Source organism: Paralichthys olivaceus, chromosome 1 (assembly GCF_024713975.1).
Source record: "Paralichthys olivaceus isolate ysfri-2021 chromosome 1, ASM2471397v2, whole genome shotgun sequence".
Taxonomy (NCBI): domain Eukaryota; kingdom Metazoa; phylum Chordata; class Actinopteri; order Pleuronectiformes; family Paralichthyidae; genus Paralichthys; species Paralichthys olivaceus.
In genome coordinates this window covers 16,719,577-16,732,773 of record NC_091093.1, presented here as the reverse complement: position 1 = coordinate 16,732,773, position 13,197 = coordinate 16,719,577, and the positions used below count along the sequence as shown (strand labels likewise).

The 13,197-nt window shown below is 40.0% G+C and overlaps 1 protein-coding gene across 4 annotated transcripts in view; it reads left to right on the top strand.

The window, feature by feature from the left end:
• Positions 1-13,197, top strand: part of furina (furin (paired basic amino acid cleaving enzyme) a) — an 82,739-nt gene that overhangs the window by 60,273 nt on the left and 9,269 nt on the right. For all 4 annotated transcript variants that reach the window (XM_020098750.2, XM_020098752.2, XM_020098751.2 and 1 more), the window contains exons 7-12: positions 1,312-1,400; positions 5,968-6,140; positions 7,336-7,548; positions 9,075-9,175; positions 10,247-10,350; positions 10,590-10,707. In XM_020098750.2, the coding sequence (XP_019954309.2) occupies positions 1,312-1,400; positions 5,968-6,140; positions 7,336-7,548; positions 9,075-9,175; positions 10,247-10,350; positions 10,590-10,707 (798 nt within the window). The remainder of the gene's footprint in view (positions 1-1,311; positions 1,401-5,967; positions 6,141-7,335; positions 7,549-9,074; positions 9,176-10,246; positions 10,351-10,589; positions 10,708-13,197) is intronic.

Sequence of the window (13,197 nt, the reverse complement as noted above, 5' to 3'; positions counted from 1 at the left end):
CAAAGTTGAACACAGGAGGGATAGGCCTGTGCATGCCTGGCATCCTACTGCAGACACCTGAACTGCTTCTTCATCAGCTGCATCACAAACACTGATGCAATAGGTCATACGACTCCAAAGTCAACAGACGAGCATTTCCAGGAATGTAGAGATAAAGTTTGCTGGAAAATTAAATTAACCTCCACCCCCTCAGCTTATTGTCATGTCTAAAGAGATCTCTGAGGACTGAAGGATAAATAAAAATACTCTGACTTGCTGTCATCTATCACAATTCTTTAAAGAAATCAAGAATTAAGGATTATTGGAACTAGTACACTGCTCATTTTAAACCGGTCTGTGTGGAATGGGCTGTGGTGATGCTGGTTGCAGCTTCTGTCAAAGTGACCCACAGTAATTGAGCTGCGGCAAGTATCGACTGAGTGCAGGACTCAATCCACAGAACCCTGAACCTACACCACCCGCTGCTGCACGAAGAGCTGTTCACCTGTTTATTCAAATTGTAGTGAAGCTCGCCTAAGGGAGGATCAATTGTTATTGCCCTCAAGTATGTTGATGAGTCCCAGCCGTCACTGCTATAGAGCCCTGGTTGCCTGTTTGTATAAAGTTTATTAATATTGAAGATACATCTTTGTGTCCAAATCGCTGTTTGTAGGTATGGCACAGTTTTGCCAAAGCTCCAACAATGCTGTCCAGGAATGGCTGCAATCCAGAGGGATTTGCTCCATGGTTTGAAGGGCATTAAGGATACATATCCATCTGGCTGACCAGGGGATGCACCTGACTGGAATGTGATGATCAGTCCCACTGTAGCAGGTTCTTGGATCTTGTTACTGCAGATCTATCCAGTGAGGCTCAGGCTTAATGAAAGAGCCATTGTGAAAAGGGCAAATCTAATTCACATTTTCCTCCCATGTGTGATGGTAGTCCGTCATCTCATTTCCCTGCTACCTTGACTTTATTCAGGTGCTGTCGGCACTCCAAGGTTACATATGTTAGAAGGCAGTATATAACATATGGCCGTCTCCGCTCAGCTTATTGACAGAATGTTTTCTTCTGGATAAATGGAAATTCTTATTTGTTTAAATGAATGCCAAAAATCCGTCTTTATAAGTTTGTTTTGTCTCAGGCTGCAGCTCAACCACAGCACATATTTTTTTTACACAAAATCTTTGTTTCAGGAAAACACTACCTCTGTGTGTGTACATGTATATTTATGTGTGTGTGTTTGTGTATATGTACATGTATATTTATGTGTGTGTGTGTATATGTAATATTTAATATAAAATATGCTTCTTACTTTATGCTCTCCAGGCATGGAACACGATGTGCTGGAGAAGTGGCAGCAGTAGCCAACAATGGGATCTGTGGAGTCGGTGTGGCCTACGATGCCAAGATTGGAGGTATGGTCAAATAGAAATAAGTGGATTATTTCTTTAAGAGCCAACCCTTAGCTTCTATTTAGATTTGTTATTTACTGACAGAAAAGCTGAAATACTTGTACTGCACAGCCTGTGTTATTGTCAGTCAGATTCTCAGGCACAGCTTGCCACTGAATCTCTCTGAGCATCACCACAGTAATGATGTGGAGTAGCTCTGCACTGTAAGAGTATTAGTTTTTCATGGGGTAACGGTATGGAAAAAGCGCTGTGATAAGCACTTTCTGAAATTGTACAATGCTTTAGATTTTAAGATCTTTTGTTAACGAAATGTCAAACTCACTTTTCGCACCCTGTGCAAAATTGCTGATAGAACTCCTCTATTTTCCTGCCCCCTCATTTATTCAGTTTAAATGTGTGTGGAAAAAATAATATGCATATTCTAATGTAATTATATCCAATACACTGAATTACCAAATGTTCAATATTAAAGCTTTATGACAAATAGGGTTTATAGCAGAGGTGGATTGGGTTAGATTGTACAGATGTACCAATTAAACTACTAACTTAGTGTATTCAGAGACATCTGGTTGTGCTTATGTTTCCTCTAAAGAAGTCAGAGAACAACAGAGGCATCAGAGTTTGACTGCAGTAAATTGTTTTTTTTATTTTATTTGTCTAAAGCCATTGTAAGATATTTCTTGAGGCCCTGTCAAAGATAGACTGAAGACAAATTGTCAGAATATACATTTGCCAGGTCTCATTGCCCCAAGAGCCAGTGTCCGTGCACCATTTTGTTCATGCAGAGTGGTGCAGACTGTAACTTGACTTGACTTAAGAAGCTAACTCCAGTAAAATAAAGGCCACATCGATTCTATGACAGTTTGCTGCTAATTGAATAAAGTGCCGTGTTAGGTTGTTGGTTGGACAAATAGCAAATTGTTATTGAATTAAATTTTCTAAACTAGATATTCTAGATAAATTATAAATTGATAAGAAACCCTCAAAGGATAAGCTGGATGGATGGATGGATGGATAACAACATATTTTCTGTTCCATAGATTTGTTAGACAACAAAGAGTGATCATACCTAAACAAGCCTGTGTTCTTACTCACTCCCCTGCTTTTTACTTATTACTTTATGAGCTCTCATGTTAGCTAACTACATTTTCCATTAGTATACAATATTAATTAACTCAGCAAATAACACATAGATTTAGATGAAAAATATTGCAGTGTGCTTTTGGTGAGCTTGACTGCTGCGGTGCAGTTAATGGCAGTGTTCATTCCAAACTTTATATTTTAATGAAAGAATCAGCAGTTCATTTATTTGTGTGAGAGAGACACACAAACAAACAGCACAGAGAAGATACAAAATGTGATATGAGCAGCAAAATATTGTGAAATATTAATTTGTTTGTTCTAAAAAGGATTTGCACCCTGATGAGTTGTTGTGCTTCTGCCTAAGGGGAGAGAGCATTTTTGTAGTTTCTGCCTCCATTCTTCAAAAGAAGCTTCAGCTACTCGGATATTAAAAAAACAACAAAGTTGATTTGCATATTTTTTTTTATTGTATTGTAGTTATTTTATTATTTCCTGATGTTTTATTTTTTTTCCTTAGTGTGTGATTCTGACATTGAAGCCACATTCAGTGAGATATTAGGATGAAAGTGAGTTGTTGTTATGGTCACATTGCTGGTACATGTACTGTGTGGGTGTTTGCTTTTTTTTTGTTATTGCTATGCTGAGGGTGTGTTGTACTTTTCTGTGTGATGCCGCTGGATGCTTTGTGTCATTACTGTTCTGCTTATCCCGGTAGCCTCCAGCTTACTTCCAGCAGTAATAAAATTTGAACCTTGTCAGAATAGTGCCATAACTCTAGTTTTTATTATCATTCCAGATGGAAAGTGCGAATGTACTACAACACATTCAGCTTTACTAACATAACAAGTGGGCTGTGTGTTGTCATGTGGGTGGAGCAGGAGACAAACAGTGTTGTTAAAAACTTACACATGCGACTTTGTCCACTCTAAAAGGTTCAGTGTGTAGAATTTAGTGATATCTAGTGTTAAAATTACATGTTGCAGCTGAACACCCCTCACCTCACCCTCTCCTTCCAAACATGAAAAAGAACCTGTGGTAGCTTCAGTTGTCATAAAAACTCAAAAGGTGTTTAGTTTGTCCAGTCTGGACTAATGTAAAAAACATGGCGGCCTCCGTAGAGAGGGTCCCCTCGATGTAAATATAAAGTATTTAAATACAAAGGGCCTTTTCTGGGGAAAAGAAAACTACAATTCATACAATTTAGATGAAATGAACTAGTGAAAACATCATGAGGATTATTCTACATTAAATATCTGCCAATAGTTCCCTTTCACCTAAATCTTACGCACTGGACCTATAAGGCTTTTTCCTATCTGTAGGACCAGACTTCAGAACTGAAACATAGTTGAAAAAGTCCTGTTGAATCGTATTTACTCTCTGTTTCAAAAAAAGCACAAAGGTGAAACCGCTGAGGGTCACCACCCCAGACTGTCTGAGTGTAGCCAGAGATTTTCATTTTCTTTGTTTTGCTTACCACTTCTCATTGCTGCAGTTTATAAGCTAAATCACTTGAAAAACTGTGGCTCCATTCCCTTATTTAAATCCTCGCCAGAATCGAATGGGCTCTTCCTTCGGCTGCGTCCCACCCTTCGTCAAAGTTTTGAGGTAATCCATCCACTAGATTTTGTTTAATACTGCTAACTATCAAACAAACACAGGTGAAAACATAACCTTCTTGGCAGAGGTAAGAGCAGTTAACTTGTCTTAATTTGCAGTGTAATCTGAAGGTTAACAAGTGACTCTCGAGTCTCCCTCCTAACATTGATGTTTATAATACTGTACACGAATATAAATGAACTGCAGTGAACTTTGATTTACCACCTGTCTGGGTTTTGGGATTGATAGATATTTTGGACTCAGACCGGAGATACTTGATTCTCCTCAGTAAATCACATGCCCCTCTCACAGCAGGCTGCCATGGAAACACAAGCAGCACAGTGCCTGTTTGATTCTTTGGGAGAACTTCAAAGACCCAGAGCTTGGTTATTTAAACCCATGTATTGCAGCATTGACTAACCTGACCTGCAATGCTTCAAATGGGGAAAAAGTTTGTTTTAAAGTGTCTTTCATTCCTCACCTCTTCTCTGTGAAGGATTGTTTGTGAGAGAGAGAGGAGAGAGTTCTGTTTTCAGAAACCCTCTGAAACTGAAGCAGAAATAATTGGTTAGGACAAACGCCTTACTCCCTGTGTACCTTTCCTCAATTGTAATGTGTGTATTTATATTTTATCTCTGGCAAAGCACTTAATCTGCAACCTCTTGAAATTTATAAACGAGTCTTAAATTGAAGCCTCCCATGATATATCAGTAAGTTGTTCACTTCTCCCAAAATAAGAGCATGTCTGATTTGATTTACACAACTGCACCAATCTCCCCCAGACATGTAGGCGAAGACAACTAAAGCTTCCCATTATTTTTTACCGGAATTCTCAGTCTCCTATTTGCTTCATACTTGAAGAGGCAGTTCGCCCACAATGTAATTGATCTCATTCCATTTTGATTGCCATGTCTTGTTTTTCTTCCCTCCAACCAGATCAAGCACCAAAGCAAATCAATAGAGATGATGTTTGATTTACATGGTGGCATCTATTACAGCCTCACTGCAGATGCACAAATAACGAAGGTGCTACACAACTGCATAAACTCTACAAATACACACAGACGTTTTGCAGCAGGGAAGTGTGTAAATATGCAAATTGGACAGCACCACAGCAACAGTGCTGTGCCCCTGCACGTGTTAAACCTTGCTGAACATAGTGCAGTCGGAGCTACAACACAATGAACCACAGCAGTGTAGACGAACAGCATCCTGCAAATCTACATCACCTGCAGCACTTATTGGGTGGTTCAGTGTTTTACGGTGTTAGAAAGAGTATCACACTGGTTTAGTGTTGCTTTAGCCTATAGCACCATTACGGCCATGATGCACAGTCTGACAGAAATGAATCGACATAGCAGGTGCAGAGATATGTTTTTATATTCAGCAATTTCTCCCTCCTTTTCAAAACCTGTTTCCTACATCATCCACAGTGCAGGTCAGTCTGGGATTCCATTTTTTTTTTTTTTAACAACTCACAACTCAGCACTGTTCATGTAGATGCAGTAGAACAGTGATTCTTGACAGGTCAAAATGTTCATTGTACACAGATATACTGTAAATCCAGTCACTGCTGTGTTTGCATATGTTGAATTGTTTGTGTTTTTGCCTCTTAACCTGATTTTAGCCCTCGTTTTACTTTTTAACTATTCTTGTAGATATGTGTTTATTTAATATGTGAAATAAAATGTATTATTAATATTATAATTATTGGTATCAATACTAAAATATGTAAATACAAATGATGCGTTGTAAAGACTGCCTTGTTCAGTCTTTTGCAGGATTATCCCTTCACTTGGTTTCTATATTCATTATGTTCAGTTTCATATTAAACAAAAAAATAAAATGCAAATATTAAGAAAAATGTGTGTCTCTATGTGTATGTTTGCAGGTGTGCGTATGCTGGACGGTGAGGTGACTGACATGGTGGAGGCCCAGTCTCTCAGCCTGAACCCCCAACACATCGACGTCTACAGTGCTAGCTGGGGCCCGGAGGACGACGGCAAGACAGTCGACGGACCTGCCAAACTTGCCAAAGAAGCTTTTCTGCGTGGAGTTACAGAGGTGTGTGGGTTTGTGTATTATACTACAGTTTTTGTGAGAGACGGAAATTATTTACTGCCTGTGTGTGGCTTCCTTTCAGCTGCCAGTAATTGAACTGTTCAAGCATGAGAGGACACAAGCGGGGAGAACAAAGCAGTTCTTGACCCTGACAATTATGAATTGAAAGTAATGTCCTCTAAAGGGCCAACAGGAAGGAAAATCTTTGACAATGAATAGAAGCAGCGCTGACAAAATTTAAAGTATGAAAAGTCTTATTTATTGAAGTATTCATTGTTACTGGGAACCTCTTAAACTGCCAGCTCATCTTAGATCTATCAGTTTTTCAGTTACTCAGCATGTAGTGATTTTTTTTCTTTCTTTTTTACGTCCAGGTTGTTTTATACATTCTAAACAGTCACTGGAGCTTTTTACTTGACAAGCATTTCTAATCAAAGGTGTCCAGACACATGCCTTATTATCTGCATATACAAGATATTTAGGGGGGTTAATTTTGAGCATCTAACAACCTGGCTACCTGAAAATTGACCCACGCTTTAGTGTAACGAGCCCGGTTTTTAGCAATGTGTTGGTATTTGTTTCAGTGCTTGTGGCACACTGGGTCTGTGTCAGAAATGTAAACTGAACAAGTCAACAGATTAATAAGCATACAGATCACACCCTGAGCTCTCACATCTGTACTCCATGAATAAATACATCCATCTTGTTATATTCCAGTTGGATTCAGGGCATGTGCCATAAAGCTGATTGGAACTGCTGACACTGACTACTAAGATAACTGCCACAGTGACAGTGCTGTCAGATGGTGGTATGGGTGGTGCAGAGCTGGGATTGATCAATGCAGAGAGAGACAGTGCCACTCAATACAATAAAGTGGCTCTTAGATGAAAATGATTGCAATTCAGACTGAGAGGCTGGATGATTTATTACAATGAGCTGTTGTCATGGCGCCTTTTTGTATTGCATTGCTGTCATGCGATATTTAGCTCTTTATAATTTACTGAGTGGTCTCTGTGATGGACGCTGCGTTTTAATGGGCCCTTTTTGAAATGAGCCCTGAAATGAATTTGCCCTCCTATAATTGGGATTCCCATTAAGATTGAATGAGATTTTGTTCCTTTCTGGATAGGGAATGAATGAAAGGTTCTGGGATGTTTGTCTCTTTCCATTGCTCTGAATGTACTGTACGTTCCCGTAGGGCCGCAATGGTTTGGGCTCCATCTTTGTGTGGGCCTCTGGAAATGGAGGGAGGGAGAAGGACAATTGTAACTGCGACGGCTACACCAACAGCATCTACACGCTGTCTATCAGCAGCTCCACCCAGAACGGCAATGTCCCCTGGTACAGCGAAGCTTGCTCCTCCACCCTCGCCACCACCTACAGTTCGGGGAACCTCAACGAAAAGCAGATAGTGAGTTATGGTTGTATCTGAGTTTTTCTTTCTGTCTTTCTCTGCCTCTCCTTGTTTCCCCTTGTTTCCCCTCACACTTGGGCTCTAACACTGAGTTTCAACTTTAAAGGTCCAGTGTTTAAGTCCAACTGCAGTCTTTTGCTGCATGTCACAAACACACGTTTATCTCAATATCCCTCTGGTGTCAACACAGTGTATTCCCTAGCCCCTTACTCTAATCTTAAACAATTAAATACTTAGCCTTAATCATCCAATAACATGAACCTATTTCTTATCTGAACCCTAAAACCAAATATTAACTGGGCAGTATGGGCATGTGAGTCCACGTGGATTGGAGACACAGACACCCTCTAACTTTCTGCCTCCAGCATAGCGTTAAACGACCAGACCAAATGGACAGACAGCTTATGACATCTCAGTGACATGAAGCCGGTCCCTTAATGCTTTAGTGCTGAGCTTGTTTAATTGTGCTGTCACTCATGAACCAGCGAATGATGAGATGGAGAGAGAGAGGTTGGGACCTCTGGGTTATGCAGAAGTAAATATGTAAATGCCTATTTCTTTTTTCATCTTCTTTTTAATTACACTCAAATTATCCTTCTCTTTCAATTTAAAGTAAGGGGGATATGGGAAGCTCCTGAATGCATAATTTGATTACTAAAGTCAGTTCTGCCTGTGCATTTATTATTCTGTTTAGTCTGTTAAAAGATCGTTATCTTGAGTCTCTGCATTGGTCAGCACATTGAGACGATTTTTTTTATTCCATCTACCTTTCAGTCATTTCCAGTTGCCTATATCAACTGCCCCTTTAGGACTAAACAGCAGGGCAGCGGGGGCCTTTTTGCAATAATTTATTTTCAAACCCTTCTGCTTCCTGAGATGGGTTTTGCTGAGAGTAAAGACTCTGGTTCTACTTCAACTTGCTTTTAATTCATGCAGCTCCAGACATTCCACCTGGGAGCTGCCCAGTACAACCACAGCCCTCTGCTGTGGTCACCAAGGAGATCTCAGCTGGAGCAGTTTGATCTCACTTGAAGACACCTCACTGGTAGTTGTTGTGGGAGGGAGAACATAAGTTATACAATTTTCCTACTTTGATTTTCCAGCTGGTCCAGGGAGTCATGCTGTGGGTTTTCTGCTCTTAAGTTCCTGCTCTTTCAACCATTAGGCGATTTCTGCCTCCAGCAAATGAGTATGACTTGATAAAAGAAGATGAGATGGAGGAGGAAGATTGTTATGCTTACTTCAAGAAATTCCATTTATCAAGATTTTTAATATTTAAATATCTGTATTTTTTAATATGGAGGCACAAAAGCAGTTCTGGTAAAAGTTTAGGATGTGTGAGGATGGACCTAAGTTATGCTAAATAATTGATGGAGGATGTGGTGCATTTATGTTAAACTGAAGTGAAATACAAGCCCTAAGACAATCTGTGTATTAGAAAATTAGAAGGATAACTTATATTTTCAACTTTGTCCGTTTTTTTCCGAGCGTCTCTTTAAGCCCACCGTGTTTATCTTCCCCAGGTGACCACAGACCTGAAATCAAAATGCACCGATTCCCACACAGGCACCTCTGCCTCCGCCCCGCTGGCTGCTGGGATCATCGCTCTTGCCCTTGAGGCCAAGTAAGAGCTTATCTCCTTTTTTCTGAGTCTTACCAAGCCTTGCGATTCTCTTCAGCTGTACAACCTCATTCTAACCTTCCATATCTGCATTATTCACTGATTTTTTGATTTGAATCAGTTGTTTCTATGGAAAAGAAAAGTTCTAAAAATATAATTTTGTGACTAGCTTCTGAACTAATTATTCAAGTGGATGATTTTTAGTTTTGAGAAAATATATTAACTAAAAATATTCAGGAAAACCAGAGTAGTTTGAATTGTAACCTGAATGCTACCAGTTTCTAACATGTGGGTTCTCTAGCTTTAACTTTGCATTTAGTAGCAACAGGTATTTTTTGTACAGATTTTTAGAAGCTCAATTATAAATTCAACAGTCTACTAAATCAGGCTGCAACTATTGGTCCTGCTTGATTATCCCATATGTTTTCCTTTTCAACCACTCAGTCTCAGACAATTTTCAATTGTGCTTTCACAAATGGCATAGCAAGCACACATTATTCTTTGTGATGGACTAATGGAGGGAGAAAAACATGAACATCACAAAAGACTGAGTCATAATGAATCATGAGTAATTAGTCTTGTGACAAGACAGAGTTAAGTGAGAGACATGGATTTGCAATTAGAAATGGGTTCAATTAGAAAGACTGAGCAGAGTTGCTTAATATAAATGCCTTATTTCACTAAATTGGAAATAAGATTTCTGAATGTAGTTAGGCAGCAGCTCACAGCAAAATCAGCATAAGTGGGCTCCTGTAACCCTTTGTGCCTGTTCCCTTCAAACTGTCCCGGTTTTCTTTCTCGTCACAACACATCTTGCTAAAGGGCAGAGACGGACTTCAAACACATGTTAACTAAAGGTTTAGTGTAGTTCAGGAATAAATACAAATGCTGCTTCATTGTCTTCTGTATTTAATCAGCTGTCCACCTGCAGGTTGGGACTATAGGATGTATTGTTAGAGACATCTGTTTGATCTGTGTGAGTGCCTCAACTTGATTTTAGTATGTCTGTCCCTGTCTCTGTGTGTGCTTGTGCGTGCGTGCGTGTGCTTGTGCCTGCATATTTACATTTTCTAGTAAAAACCTGACCTGGAGGGATATGCAACATCTGGTTGTGAGAACTTCTCACCCTGCCCACCTGCTCACCAACGACTGGAGGACCAATGGGGTTGGACGTAAAGGTACTGCAACTCCTAAGATCTCGTCTGCCCTCTGTAGCTGCAGATGCCCTTTGACACTCGTTAATATTGGTTGTCCAACAAACCAAATGCGATGGAATTTAGAGTTTGTGTTAGATTTTTAAATGGGATCCACGCCGCTTAGCTTTCTATAGTAGTTGGTCTCTAACATCTATCATGATGCTGCAATCAGCAGGCCACCAATCATGGGTCTGTTTCCCCTTCTCTCTCTGCCTCTTCAGTCAGCCATTCATATGGATATGGTCTACTTGATGCCAGTGCCATTGTATCACTGGCAAAGACATGGAACAGTGTGGGGCAGCAGAGGAAATGTGTGATCCCCATGGTGTGTGAGCCAAGGTTGGTATAACGCACACACACACACACACACACACACACACACACACACACACACACACACACACACACACACACACACACACACACACACACACACACACACACACACAAACAACCAAGACCCTGGTTACAAGTGTCTATTCATATTACAGCTGTTTTTTATAATCTAGTTCAAACTAATTACAGCTAATGAGTAATTAGTTTGAATGGATTTATATGCAGCCCACGTAGCCTAACCCTAATAACTTGTAGAATTAATGTCATTGCGTTCCTTGGAAGGTGCCTCCAGTGCCTCACTTGTGTGACAAGCCAACATCGCTTTGAGATGTTTACATTTTACAAACTTGGCAAGCTGCTTTATCTTTACCCACAATTTATTCTTCTACTGTTAAATCAAAAGTACTTTATTTCCTCACTTTGGCTCCAGGTAGACATTGCGTTTCAGCACGCCCCCTGCTGGACAACAAGTTACAGTGTGCTGCTCTGATGTACATTTAGCATTTTAGATTTTAAAAGATTATTTTAGGCTGAATATTTAAACAGCACTTTTGATTTTGAAAATCAAAATTGTCAGCCTTTTGGGAAAGTGTAAAATTTGTAATTATACTTATAGGGGCATTTCACTTCTTTGACATATATTGTGATTTATACGAGAAGAGGATTACTATTCAGCATGTATAAAAGGCTGTTTAAAGTCATCTGTGGCTGTGGAGGATGCTTTCTTGACTAAGAAAAAATAACCCTGACGATGTCATCAGGATGCAAGGTGAGGGGTTAATTAAAGAGGCTGGTGTGTTGCATTAGAGGAAATTTAATTCTCAACATTTTTGGAGCTTGACCTATACCAAGGACTCAAAGCCCAAATAACTCCTTAAATCAGCAAAGTCTGTCACTGACACTGAAAACAAGAAAATCAGTTTTACAAGAGAGCTCTGGCTAAGATGGCAGCAGCACATAGAAGACAAAACATATAACACAAACTTATAATAAGTAAATGATAAGTTAGTAAAAGATAAAATATGAAGAGTACAATTGGGAATCAATAAAGCTGACGGGATCAGGGAGATAATTTAAAAATGACTGAATAAAAGCAGTAAGTATGTCATTACAAGAAATTAAATGTAAGAAATTAAATGTGCAGTGAATACATTGCTTGTATTAACTGATTGTTGCATTGTTGTTTTACTCTTGCTGTGATTTGAAAGCATGATAAGATAAAGCTGAACATATGAGATGCAGAGTGTGATAAGGTAAATCCACATTAAACTGGTCCATGACAGGATGAAATGCCCGTGTGTGACTGAGTTGTCATTCTGCGCTGCAGTGCTTCCATATATTTTCATCTTAAACTTGACAGTGGTGGCATTCTGTGCGTGCGCGTGCGTGCGTGCCTGTGTGTGTGTGTGTGCATGTGCATGTGTGTGTGTGTGTGTTAGGGTGTGCACTGGTGTGCATTGGTGTAGCTGCTCTGCTCTTGAGGGAGAATTTTAAAAGAGAAATAATCATCTATCAATTTGCATTCCTGTAATACAGTATGCATTCTCAGCCATTTTATTCCTCCTTCTCCTGGTGTCGGGTCGGGCGTCTCCTCTTCATTATGCACTCCATGACAGGGTTTGAGGTTTCTCTCTCTTTTTACTGCTGCAGCCGTGAGATGCTCGGAGCAGATGGTTGGAGCGTCTGGGAGCAGCATTCGAAGCAGGTTATTCAATTTGTATTGTAGGTGTTTAGCTGACTTACTTATTGTGAGTGAGGTGAAATAAATGAGCAGGTAGGGGCTCATTGTCATTAACCTAAACAGAATCATGGCACTACTCTCAAGAAGGAGAAAGGAGAAATACCACATGATCTGCTACATCAACATCATCAACCTTATCACAATTACAGTATCTGTCCATCTACTTTGGCTCATGCTGCAGAGTAAGCGATGAATAAGGTTTTAAGTGATGTTCTGTGGCCAAGAGGACTCGTTTATGATTTCCAGACTGATAGAAATTGGCATTATTGTGATTTGAATTATATCAGTGAGTCAACCGTTGTTTTAATCAGAAAATGGACTATGCTTTGAAGCATGGCGCGCACAGGAGAGCCAAAAAAAAAATCCATCTAGTTGCCTTGCTGTGGGTTGGTGTTCCTGTCAGTGTTATAACCTCTGCAGGCAGCAGTCTTTCTGCAGGCCTGCAGCAACATTAGCATAGCCATGCTGTCCTATGTGTAGCCCATCGACTGAAGCTGTGATGTTTGTGGTGTAATAACATGTTGGTGAGAAGGTTACAGGTGTGTTAACAATGTTTGTGTCACAGTGTGAAACGAGGGGAAAAGAGTGATTTCACCCAGGTGTCATGTTTACATCTAACTGGAGCTGGAGCCTTCTTGCTTTATAAATGTGGAAGGATAACGATTTCACAGGGAGGGTCTAACATTCACGAAAACAAAGAACAGAGGAGGTTGGATCACAACAAACACACAGAGAGGGAGTATGACTTCGGT